General features: G+C 36.4%; 1 protein-coding gene across 2 annotated transcripts in view; it reads right to left on the reverse strand.

Annotated features, from left to right (window-relative positions):
* The window catches only part of NEK11 (NIMA related kinase 11), a 331953-nt gene that overhangs the window by 225679 nt on the left and 92842 nt on the right, over positions 1 to 13432 (reverse strand). For both annotated transcript variants that reach the window (XM_033212686.1, XM_033212687.1), the window contains exons 5-6: positions 9352 to 9416; positions 8198 to 8324 (exon numbers count right to left, since the gene is read on the reverse strand). In XM_033212686.1, the coding sequence (XP_033068577.1) occupies positions 8198 to 8324; positions 9352 to 9416 (192 nt within the window). The remainder of the gene's footprint in view (positions 1 to 8197; positions 8325 to 9351; positions 9417 to 13432) is intronic.

Below are 13432 nucleotides of genomic sequence, written 5' to 3' on the forward strand. Positions count from 1 at the left end.
GCCTTACCCAAATTAAAGGTGAGGGAATACAGACCCCAACTCTCAATAAGTGTCAACATCACATTGTAAAAAGAACATGTGAGAAGTGATATGTTATGATGGCCATTTTTGGAAAACACAATCTGCCACATGCCCCTATGGATCATGGGCCATTTTACCTTATGCTCCCATCCAAAGAGGTCTCTTTCCTCAGAAACTCAGGCCCTGCCCAGGCTCTCATGGCCACACTCTTTCCTCGCCCCTGATGCTCCTTGCTACAAAGCGCCCAATCCTGGAATTTGAAAGATTCAACCCCAATTTGACTTCCTATAGAAAGACTAGTCTCAACTAGGGATTCCAAGACTTAAATTTAAAAAGCAACTTAAACAATGAAGTGTGGTGATAAGATTTAATACTTGCCAAATAAATTTGCATGTTTGAAATAAGAACTTGTTAACACAAGCAAATTTTTCTTTTAGTAAGAGGAATGAAAGAAAATTCTGAGCTAAGCCTCCCTCTCCAAGTCTCCCACAAAATTAACAAAACAAGAGTATATAAATTTGCCACATCATTTATTAATGACTTAAATCTGCTTGGTCCTCTATTATCTTCTTTTTTTTTTTCTATATATTAATGTTTGTTTTTTATTCTGCTTGTTTAGATTTTTTTTTTTTTATTACACTTTAAGTTCTAGGGTACATGTGCATAACGTGCAGGTTTGTTACATATGTATGCCCTTGCCATGTTGGTGTGCTGCACCCATCAACTCGTCAGCACCCATCAATTCATCATTTATATCATGTATAACTCCCCAATGCAATCCCTCCCTCCTCCCCCCTCCCCATGATAGGCCCCAGTGTGTGATGTTCCCCTTCCCGAGTCCAAGTGATCTCATTGTTCAGTTCCCACCTATGAGTGAGAACATGCGGTGTTTGGTTTTCTCTTCTTGTGATAGTTTGCTAAGAATGATGGTTTCCAGCTGCATCCATGTCCCTACAAAGGACGCAAACTCATCCTTTTTGATGGCTGCATAGTATTCCATGGTGTATATGTGCCACATTTTCTTAATCCAGTCTGTCACTGACGGACATTTGGGTTGATTCCAAGTCTTTGCTATTGTGAATAGTGCCGCAATAAACATACGTGTGCATGTGTCTTTATAGCAGCATGATTTATAATCCTTTGGGTATATACCCAGTAGTGGGATGGCTGGGTCATATGGTACATCTAGTTCTAGATCCTTGAGGAATCGCCATACTGTTTTCCATAATGGTTGAACTAGTTTACAATCCCACCAACAGTGTAAAAGTGTTCCTATTTCTCCACATCCTCTCCAACACCTGTTGTTTCCTGACTTCTTAATGATTGCCATTCTAACTGGTGTGAGATGGTATCTCATTGTGGTTTTGATTTGCATTTCTCTGATGGCGAGTGATGATGAGCATTTTTTCATGTGTCTGTTGGCTGTATGGATGTCTTCTTTTGAGAAATGTCTGTTCATATCCTTTCCCCACTTTTTGATGGGGTTGTTTGTTTTTTCATGATTGTATATTTAGAAAACCCCATCGTCTCAGCCCAAAATCTCCTGAAGCTGATAAGCAACTTCAGCAAAGTCTCAGGATACAAAATTAATGTGCAAAAATCACAAGCATTCTTATACACCAGTAACAGAAAAGCAGAGAGCCAAATCAGGAATGAACTTCCATTCACAATTGCTTCAAAGAGAATAAAATACCTAGGAATCCAACTTACAAGGGATGTCAAGGACCTCTTCAAGGAGAACTACAAACCACTGCTCAGTGAAATCAAAGAGGACACAAACAAATGGAAGAACATACCATGCTCATGGATAGGAAGAATCAATATCGTGAAAATGGCCATACTGCCCAAGGTGATTTATAGATTCAATGCCATCCCCATCAAGCTACCAATGACTTTCTTCACAGAATTGGAAAAAACTGCTTTAAACTTCATATGGAACCAAAAAAGAGCCCACATTGCCAAGACAATCCTAAGTCAAAAGGACAAAGCTGGAGGCGTCACGCTACCTGACTTCAAACTATACTACAAGGCCACAGTAACCAAAACAGCATGGTACTGGTACCAAAACAGAGATATAGACCAATGGAACAGAAGAGAGTCCTCAGAAATAATACCACACATCTACAGCCATCTGATCTTTGACAAACCTGAGAGAAACAAGAAATGGGGAAAGGATTCCCTATTCAATAAATGGTGCTGGGAAAATTGGCTAGCCATAAGTAGAAAGCTGAAACTGGATCCTTTCCTTACCCCTTATATGAAGATTAATTCAAGATGGATTAGAGACTTAAATGTTAGACCTAATACCATAAAAACCCTAGAAGAAAATCTAGGTAGTACCATTCAGGACATAGGCATGGGCAAGGACTTCATGTCTAAAACACCAAAAGCAACGGCAGCAAAAGCCAAAATTGACACATGGGATCTAATTAAACTAAAGAGCTTTTGCACAGCAAAAGAAACTACCATCAGAGTGAACAGGCAACCTACAGAATGGGAGAAAATTTTTGCAACCTACTCATCTGACAAAGGGCTAATATCCAGAATCTACAAAGAACTATTATCTTCTTATACTTATATATTAATATTTTTCTAGATTCAGGAAGTTCTCTGTTATTATTCCTTTTAATAAACTTCTTACTCCTATTTCTTTCTCCACTTCCTCTTTAAGGCCAGTAACTCTTAGACTTGCCTTTTGAAGCTACTTTCCAGATCTTGTAGATGGGCTTCATTCTTTTTTTTTTTTCTTTTTTCTCTTATTTCAGAGCTCTGCGTATTTTCCAATATCCTGTCTTCAAGCTTACTAATTCTTTCTTCTACTTGATCAATTATGCTATTAAGAAATGCTGATGCATTCTCCAGTCAATTGGATTCCTCAAGTCCAGAACTTCTGCTTGATTCTTTTTAATTATTTCACTGTCTTTGTTAAATTTATCTGATAGAATTCTGAATTCCTTCTCTGTGTTATCTTGAATTTTGTTGAGTTTCCTCAAAACAGCTATTTTGAATTATCTGTCTGAAAGGTTGCATTTCTCTCTTTCTCCAGGATTGGTGCCTAGTGCCTTATTTAGTTTGTTAGGTAAAGTCATGTTTTCCTGGTTGGTCTTGACACTTGTGAATGTTCATCAGTGCCTGGGCATTGAAGAGTTAGGTATTTATTGTAGTATTCACCGTCTGGGCTTGTTTGTACCCATCTTCTTTAGGAAGGCTTTCCAGGTATTTGAAAATAGTTGGGTGTTGTGATCTAAGCTACATTTGCACTGGGGCTACCCCAAGCCCAGTAACACTGTAGTTCTTACAGACTTGTAGAGGTACCACACCTTGGTGGTCTTAGATAACATGCAGAATAATTCTTTGGATTACAAGGCAAAGACTCTTGTTCTCTTTGCTTACTTTCTCCCAAACAAATGGAGTCTCTGTATTGAGTTGCCTGGAACTGAAGGTAGGGTGACACAAGCACTCCTTTGGTCAACACTATCTGAAGCCAGCATGGCACCCTGTAACCACTTCCTATTACCTATGTTCACTCAAGGCCCTAGGGCTCTACAATCAGCAGATGATGAAGCCAGCCAGGTCTGTGTCCTTCCCTTGAGGGGTGTGAGTTTCCTAGGTTCTGGGCAGGTCCAGAGATGCTCTCCCAGAGCCAGGGACTAGAGTTAAAAACCTTAGAAATCTGCATGGTGTTCTATTCTACTGTGGCTGTGCTGGCACTCAAGCCACATGACACAGTCCTTCCCACTCTTCCCTCCCCTTTCTATGTGCAGAAGAGCTTCACTCCATGGCCACCACCACTACAGGCCTATAGGGAATATTCCCAGGCTACCACTGATGCTCAATTAAGGCCTAAGGACTCTTCCTTCAGCTTGTGGTGAATACCACCAGGCCTGGAACTCATCCCTCAGGGCAGTGGCTCCCCTCTGGCCCAGGGAAGGTCCAGAAATGCTATCCAAGAGCTAAGACATGGAATCAGGGACTCCAAGATCTCACTTGGTCCTCTACACCACTGTGGTTGAGCTGTTACTTGGTTTTTGGTTCTTATGAAGGTGATTCCTCTGTGTAGACAGTTGTAAAACTTGGTCTTCCTCAAAGGATAAATGCTTGAGGGGAAAGATACCACATTTTCCATGATGTGATTATTCTGAATTGCATCCCTATATCAAAATATTTCATGTACCCCATAAATATATACATCTACTGTGTACCCACAAGAATTAAAAATTTAATTTTTTTAAAAATCTGGTGTTCCTGGGGAGGGCCATGATCAGTGGGGTCCTTATTCAGCCATCTTGTACTGTCACTCCTCCATCAATATCAATTTAACAAGGATTCATTAGCTATGTTATTAACCTTTTTAAAATTCATCAGGCCAAATTAGTACTATCTGCAGAGTTTGTATCAACCATTTCATTCTAGTCATTGAAAAAAATATATTAACACTCAAATATACTTCACCTCACTGCAATGTTTTCTTACCCAAGCTTCTATTGGATGAAAAAACTGACTCCAGTGCTTATTCCCTAGGAAAGCACTCCCTAGTCAATAGCTTCCTTCTGAACCCATATAAGAACTTCCCAGGCCATGGGCAATGAAAAAAAATGAATTCTTTTGCTCCAGAGCTTTCTTCACTAAGAGGGAGCTGATGAAGCTGTTGGCTGCCAGCTACTAGATGGCCCCATTTTAGTTACAGGAAATGCTGCCAAGTTGGACTGTATTTCTCAAAAAAAATAGGCTGTTGTCCCCATCCCTTCCCTGACCATCCTGGAAATGTTCTTCTGTGAGAATACTTTCTTGGTCCTGGCAGGTCAGGCAGGTGCTGGTTCTTCTCTATTTTCTTCTACCCATAGCTAATCCTTGTCTGATACTTCGGCCGCAAGATCACAAGAGCCTGAGTCCAATGTTGGGCATGAACAACATTAGACTCCTTCTCTGTCCGCTACCCAACCAACCTCCACACCCAATCTCCGAGAAAAACCCTGAGAGCTTCACAGTACACTCTGGATGTTGCCACTATTCCCACCACTGTTCCCTTTACTTAAATCACTCAAAGAATATGGGGGCTACAAGATCAAAGAGCCATCTAGTTGGCTTCTCACAACAAAGTACACAAGACCAACAGTGAAATATTGTTTTCTTTCTGTTTAATTGCAGTACCACTATTCAAATAATATTGTCCTTTATTTGTTTCTCTTACCAAAATAACATACTCTAACTATTCATAGTTTAAATCAATTTAATGAGCTGGCCTAGGAACCCAACTCATATTTGTATTTCTCCTGTGGGTACAAGAGTATTCAACAATTGCTTATACAAATCAGCTGTGAACAAAGCATTGTCCTCAGTAAACCTAATTATCCTAACTTTGCAAATCACTTTATAAACTTTTGGAACCTAACCCACTTTTAGGAGAAGGACTTCCTGTACTGAATGCTATAAATAAATGAAGCCGGAAAAGTTTAACAGATTTCAGAATGAAGATAATGTTACATATGAGCAAACATTAACAGATGAAAACATAATTAGTATTAAGCCAATTCTCCTTTAAGCAAATTCTCCTTTAAGCATTATAAATATAATATGTACAGCTATTAGTGCTAAAATAAAACACTTGTCAATTATTCATAAATGTTTCCAATCCTAAAAAAAAAAATCCACAATAAACAGATGCTACACACTGAGATTCAGAGACAGGTTCTCGACCTCCTTCAATCTAATTTTTCTAAGAGTGTCTACTAAAGATTACTCATCACATGTATGTATCTGCCACTATAATTAATAGTTCTCTTATTCTTCCCATTTTAGTTTGGCAATAGAAATTTCATTACCAGATAAGCCCACTTTGATTCTGATACAACCAAGGTAATTACTAAATCCATAATAAGGTGGTTACTTGGGGTCAGGATGATGATGAATCCTAAGCTTGTACTTGCTGAAAAGTTAATAATCTCTGCAAGGAGAGCTAACCTAAAGCTCAGAGAAACACATTAAAATCCTTCAGCATTTGTTATATTTTGGAGGTTTTGGTTGTTTTTTTTTCTTTAGTCAGACATTTTTGTAATCCTAAACTACAGCAATACTGTCTGATATCCCATAATTCTCCATTATAGTAATAGTAAGAGCAGGAGCAATTTTTTTAAAAAAGAAATAACACTGACATAACTGAGACAAATACTCTATGCTTTCCTTTCCTCTCCGTGGGTTCTTTGCTTTCATCTTCTAGAAGACATTCATCTGATCTGGAAAGCAGATACAGATGCCCGTCAAAAGGAGCCAGGTTTGTTACATATAATTCCAAAAACTTAAATGATAGGCTTTGTAAATTAATTTACTCTTAATTCAGATGACATAACATAATATCTTCCTGAGATACCATATAACCTTAAACTATAAAGATATATATTTGAGTCTATTTAAAAATGTCTATAATATTAATTTTTAAAATTAGATGTAAAGAGATATATAGGTACATAATTGAAATCCAATCTGAAGCAAAGCCCAAAACTGATTCTCAAACTAGAGAAAGGGACTCCAAAAGAAGCAAGATTTCTCCTGATAGGTAGGAATCCTATCACTTTTGCTTTATACCTAAGGGATGTTACATAGTTCTGGGCAAATAGTAGATGTTCAATAAAGCAAAATTTAAAGGAACTCATTAGTTATTCCTCTAAAAATACCTTTGTGATGTTTGGTTCTGTTTGGTTTGGATTTTCCTTTTCTTTTGGATGTGGTAGTTAAGTGGGTTAGAAGGAAAGAAGAGAGAAGATGATAGGTGAATTGGAAAAGACCTCCAGGGCAGAAGTAAGCCAATGATTGAAAAAAAAAAAAAAAAAACCTGTCAATAATTTAGAAATGAACAATTGCAAGACTGAATTGAAAGGACAGGATTTGTGGGGAACTGCCATACCTAGACCTAATCTTGACAATGTTCTCTCCCATTTGGTAGGCAGGAGAACAAGGAACAGATAACGACCCTTGTGAAAATCCTAAGCAATATCCCCTGTTGTGGTTCACTTTTCCCTAACCAGAGAAAACGTAATTTTCTACTTTGTCTTCTTTAGAAGAGTGAAGTGAGCACATCTTTTGCACTGCTTATCTTTGAAAGCTCAGAACTATTTATGTTGATTTGTATACAATAATTATTTACTTAATTAACTAGCCCTCAGCTAGATTGTTCTTTCAGTCCTTAACAAGCAGAAAAGTATATATTAAGATTCCTCTTCAAAGGAAAAGAAATAGGACCTATTGCTTACACTAGAACATACTGAACACAGTTTTCCACATGGCTTCTGCAGTGAGATTTCACCTAGTTCCATAACAAGGAAGGAGAAATTACTTTGATACAAGAGCTCAGAGAAACTGAGACATCGCAGATGTATCTATCACTGAAAATCCAGAAATTTTAAAATTTAGTTTATCCTAGTCCAGGCACGGTGGCTGACACCTGTAATCCCAGTACTTTGGGAGGCTGAGGCGGGCAGATGATGACATCAGGAGATCGAGACCATCCTGGCTAACACAGTGAAACCCTATTTCTACTAAAAATACAAAAAAATTAGCCGGGCATGGTGGCGGGCACCTGTAGTCCCAGCTACTTGGGAGGCTGAGGCAGGAGAATTGCTTCAACCCAAGAGGCGGAGGTTGCAGTGAGCCGAGATCATGCCACTGCACTCCAGCCTGGGCGACAGAGCGAGAATCGGTCTCAAAAAAAAAAAAAAAAAAAAAAAAAAATAGTTTGTCCTTAAAGCCAGTATCTTTAGTAAAATTCTTAAAAGTAACAAAAAGAAAAAAATATATAGAAAATCTGTACATTCCCCAAGAGATTGAAGTTAATCTTAAAATAGAATAAGGACAGTACTTAGGTTTACAAATACTTTATTTAATAGGTTAACAGAAATGTATTAAAATTTAATGCTTACGGTACATTAAGAACTTTCCCTTGTGATTCAGGAACTAAAAATCCAAAACCAACCAATTAATCAATGAATAAAGAGAATTTCTGAAACTAGTTTAATGAAATAGATCAAGCTCTAAATGCAAAAGACCTTCTTTTACTCTGGTCACAGAAATATTCACATCAAAGGGATAAAGTGAATGTATGCAGCAAGCAAATGAGCTGAAAGACAAAATGCACCATTGTTTTAGGACAGCAGATGAAGAGTCTAGCCCACGAGCCACTCACCAGATGTCCGACTTTGTGTCATAGCCTTGCTGTTTCAGAGCCTCAGGACTCATATAATGGGGAGTTCCAGTTAAAGTTGTGGCCAGGTCACAGGATCCCATTAGGAGTCGAGAAACTCCAAAATCTCCTTGAAAAAATAATTAATTTTTATGAATACTTTAAGCCAACAGAAAATTAGCCCTGGAAATGAACAACTGAATGAGTGCCTAATGTGACCATTTTATGATGCAACGGTTCATAGTATTTTAACAGGAAAGAGAAGTAATATATCTTAAATTACACAACGCTGGTAAATAGCTTTAAAAACATAAGTTTTATAGGAGAAGGAAGACTTAGAGCCAGGAAAGTGAATTATGTAAGCTAAAATGCTTTACTTCTGGAATTATGGGAAACTAGACAATGTGATATAAAAAGCTATTTCAAGTCTGAATAATGGCAAACAGAATGATTTTGGAAAAGCTAAACAAGATGATATACAATTTCACCTGAGGGGGGAAGAATTTCTTCTTAAATTTACAATAAAGGAGAGTTTTAAAGAAAAGATCTGAGACTTTTTAAGAACATGACTATGACTATAAAAATTTGAATCTATCAGCTTTTTTATACTTGCCTAACTAGTTGCACGCTTTTATTCCTTCCTTCCCCAAGAACACCCTATATGATGATTAGATGATCTAGTAGCTGGTAATGAGGAGAGGTACAGTTCTGAAGAACTAAAGGTTAATAAAGCCATTATATCAACATTTTAATTATCTATAACCGCTTATTGCTTGTGATGAAATAATATAAATGAGAAACCCGTAGTAACTAATCAAACCAGTAAAAAGACTCTAATAACTTGTAAAGTGCCTGGCATGACACAGGGAACTCAAAGTATATTTGAAAATCTATCAAATAAATTTGATAGATTTGTATACCTCAATTTATATCAGATACTCAGAAACAACATAATTAGGTTTTGTTGGGCCCATCAGGTAAGAAACCTGGGAAATTTAGTGCTCGTTTCAGCAGCACACATACTTAAAAATTGGAGAAATTTAAATAAACCAATGATTACTCTAACACTTCCATGTACCATTTACTTAAATTTGATATGATAATATCTAGAATATACTGTTCTGTGTTTTTGGAATTCATACCTTTTAAAATCTTACCAATTTTAAGTAGATTATTTTTCAGAAATATATTCTTTGACTTTAAGTCTCGATGAAGTATCCTCCTACAAAAGGCAAAAAAGATATACAACTTCACGCAGAATATAAAATGTTTAAATCCCCACGTAAATAATATATATTATTGCATGTGATTTATACATAAATATATACTCCCATAGATATATCTTTCAGTGTTTAAAAGCTACAAAGTCACAACACTTTCCAGTTTCCCTGTTTGAGGAAACAAAAGTTTTAAAATAAAGATTTTAAAGGGTGGGGAACATGTGGTTTGGAGAAAGGTGACATGCTTTCAACTATTTTAGTAGGCTATATTTTATTATGTTTTTGTAGCATAATCTACATAGTACTATATCCAGTAACCATATCCTCAATTGATAGACCAGTTTGTAATCTATTATTACCCAAATGTCCAAGTTTTGTATACTTGTGAAAATAATAATGTTGTTGATGACATTTAAGAATAGGTAACACTTATTAAATCTGACTACAAGCCAGTACTGTAAATTATGTCAGTTAAGACCTTTATTTTATGGAATTATGAAGAACTAGAAAACTTGAAAATCTTTACATAAAAAACTAAAATGCTGAATAAAGCATACAAATATCTTCATATATACACAGTTGAGCTCACATAAAAATGAGAAAAATTCCCTGGGAATTACTCAAAAAGAAAATGAAAGTCATTCTAGGCCATAAAACATTAACAAATCTGAAAGAAGAGAAATCATACCATTTCTGCTCTCACATCAAAATGGAATCAAACTAGAAATTAATAACAGAAAGAAAACTGGAAAATCACAAAATATGTGAATATAAAACCACACACTTCTAAACAATGAAGAAGAAATCTCAAGAGAAATTTTAAAATATTTTGAACTAAATGAAAATTAAAACACACTTTATCAAAATTTGTGCGATATAGCAAAAGCAGTGCTTAGAGGGAAATGTATAGCATTTAATGTATATATTAGAAAAAAAAGGAAGATCTGAAATCAGTTATCTAAGCTTCCACCACAGAAAACTAGAAAAGAAAAGCAAATTAAATCCAAAGTAAGCAGAAATACTACAGTAGAAATAATAAAATTGAAAACAAGAAACCAATAAAGAATATCAATAAAAATAAAAGCCGGTTCTTTGAAAAGATCAATAAAATCAACCAGCCTCTAGCCAGCCAAACTAAAATAAAAAGACAGAAGACAAAAACTATTAAAATCAAAAATGAAAGAGAGGGTGTCACTACAGATTCCGTGGACATTAAAAGAATAAAAAAGCAACACTATTAACAATCTATAACCACAAATTTGATAACATAGATTATAGAACCAATTCCTTCAAAGACACAAGCTGCCAAAAATCACACAAGAAGAAGCAGGCAATTGAATAGGCCCATCTTCATTAAATACATTCAATCAATAATTAATAAGTTTCCAAATAAAAAACACCAGGCCCAGATGGGTTCACTGGCAAATTCTACCAAATATTTAAGGAAGAAATTACACTAAATATCTATAATCTCTTTCAGAAAATAAAAGCAGAGGAAATACTCCCTAACTCATTTTAAGATGTCAGCATCATCCCAATATTAAAACCAAACAAAGACATTACAAGAAAAGAAAACTAAAAACCAGTATCTCTGATGAATGTAGATGCAAAAATCCTCAATGAAATATTAGCAAATCAAATCCAACATTGTAGGCCAGGTGCGGTGGCCCATTCCTGTGGTCCAAGCGCTTTGGGAGGCCGAGGTCGGCAGATCACCTGAGGTCAGGAGTTTGAAACCAGCCTGGCCAACACGATGAAACTCCATCTCTACTAAAAATACAAAAGTTAGCTGGGTGTGGTGGCGGGCGCCTGTAATCCCAGCTACTTGTGAGGCTGAGACAGGAGAATCGCTTGAACCTGGGAGACAGAGGCAGCAGTGAGCTGAGATCACCCCACTGCACTCCAGCCTGGATGACAGAGCGAGATGCTGTCTAAAAAATATACATATTATACACCACAACCAAGTGGGATTTATACTAGGTATGCAAAGCTGCTTGAACATTTGAAAGTCAATTAATGTAATCCATCACATCAACAGAATAAAGAAGAAAAATCACATGAAAATATCAATAGATGCAGAAAAAGCAATTGACAAAATCCAATACCCATCCATGACAATAACTCTGATAAACCAGAAATAGGGAATATTTACAACAAACCTACAGCTAACATCACACTTTACAATGAGAACCCTGAAGTTTTTCTCCTGATATCAGGAACAAGGGAAAAATGTCCCCTCTAATCATTTATTTTCAACATTATACTGAAAGTCCTAGCTAATTAAGTAAAACAAGAAAAAGAAGTGCAAAAGGTCTAGAGATGGAAAAAGAAAAAACAGACTCTCTCTGTTCACAGATGACATGATCATCTAAGTAGAAAATCAAAAAGAATCAATTAAGAAAACCTCCTGGAATTAAGAAGTAATTGTAGCAATGTTGCAGAATACAAGATTGATATACAAAAATCAATTGCTTTCATATATACCAGCAACGAACAAGTAGAATTTGACATTAAAATTAAAATATACTTACATTAGTACCCCCAAAATGAAACACTTAGGTATAAATCTAATAAAATAGGTACAAGATCTATATGAGGAAAACTACACCACTGTAATGAAAAAAAAAAATCAAAGAAGAACTAAATAAATGGAAAAATAATCCATGTTCATGGATGGGTAGACTCAATATTGTCAAGATATGGATTCTTTCCAAATTGATCAATAGATGCAATGTAACCCCAATCAAAATCCCAGGAAGTTATTTTGTAGACATTGATAAACAGATTCTAAAGTTTGTATGGAAAGGCAAAAGACCTCTATTTGGTCATTTGAAGGAGAACAACAATGTTGGGGGACTGATACTACCTGATGTGAAGACTTTCTATAAAGTACAGTAATTAAGACAGTATAGTATTGGGGAGAAAAAAAAAGACCAATAAAACAGAATAGAGAGCCCAGAAATAAAATTGCATGAATACAGTCAACTGATCTTTGACAGAGAAGCAAAGGCAATGCAATGGAACACAGTTGAAACAACTGGGCATTCATATACAATAGATGAATCTAGACACAGACCTTACAGCCTGTGCAAAAATTAACTCAAAAATGAATCACAGGCCTAAAAAATGTAAAACGTAAAACTATAAAACTGCTAGAAAATAATACATGATAAAATCTAGATGATTTTAAGTTTGGTGATAACTTTTAAAATAGAACACCAAAGGCACAATTCATGAAGTAATTGATAAGCTAGACATTATTAAAATAAAAAACTCCCGCTCTGCAAGAAAACACTGTCAAGAGAATAAAAAGATAAGCCATAGACTGGGAGAAAAGATTTGCAAAAGACATATCTGATAAAAAGATTGCTGGCCGGGCGCAGTGGCTCATGCCATGTAATCCGAGCACTTTGGGAGGCTGAGGCGGGCAGATCACAAGGTCAGGAGATAGAGACCATCCTGGCTAATGTGGTGAAACCCTGTATCTACTAAAAATACAAAAATAAAATTAGCCAGGTATGGTGGCGGGCACCTGTAGTCCCAGCTACTTGGGAGGCTGAGGCAGGAGAATGGCGTAAACCCGGGAGGTGGAGCTTGCAGTGAGCCAAGATTGTGACACTGCACTCCAGCCTGGGTGACAGAGACAGACTCAGTCTCAAAAAAAAAAAAAAAAAGACTGTTATCCAAAATATACAAAGAACTATCAAAACTCAACAACAAGAAAGCAATCTGGTTTTAAAATGGGCCAAAGACCTTAACAGACACCTCACAAAAGATGATATTCAAACGGCAAATAAACCTGAAAAGATGTTCCACATCATATGTCATCAGAGAAATGCAAATTAAAACAACAATGAAGTACCACTACACACCTATTAGAATGGCCCGAATCCAGACACCGACAACACCAAATGCTCACAAGGATGTAGAATAACAAAAACTCTCATTCACTGCTAGTAGGAATACAAAGTGGTTCAGCCACTTTGGAAGACAGTTTGGCAGTTTCTTACAAAATGAT

This window comes from Trachypithecus francoisi, unplaced genomic scaffold (assembly GCF_009764315.1).
Source record: "Trachypithecus francoisi isolate TF-2019V2 unplaced genomic scaffold, Tfra_2.0 Lachesis_group0, whole genome shotgun sequence".
In the NCBI taxonomy this organism is placed as follows: Eukaryota; Metazoa; Chordata; class Mammalia; order Primates; family Cercopithecidae; genus Trachypithecus; species Trachypithecus francoisi.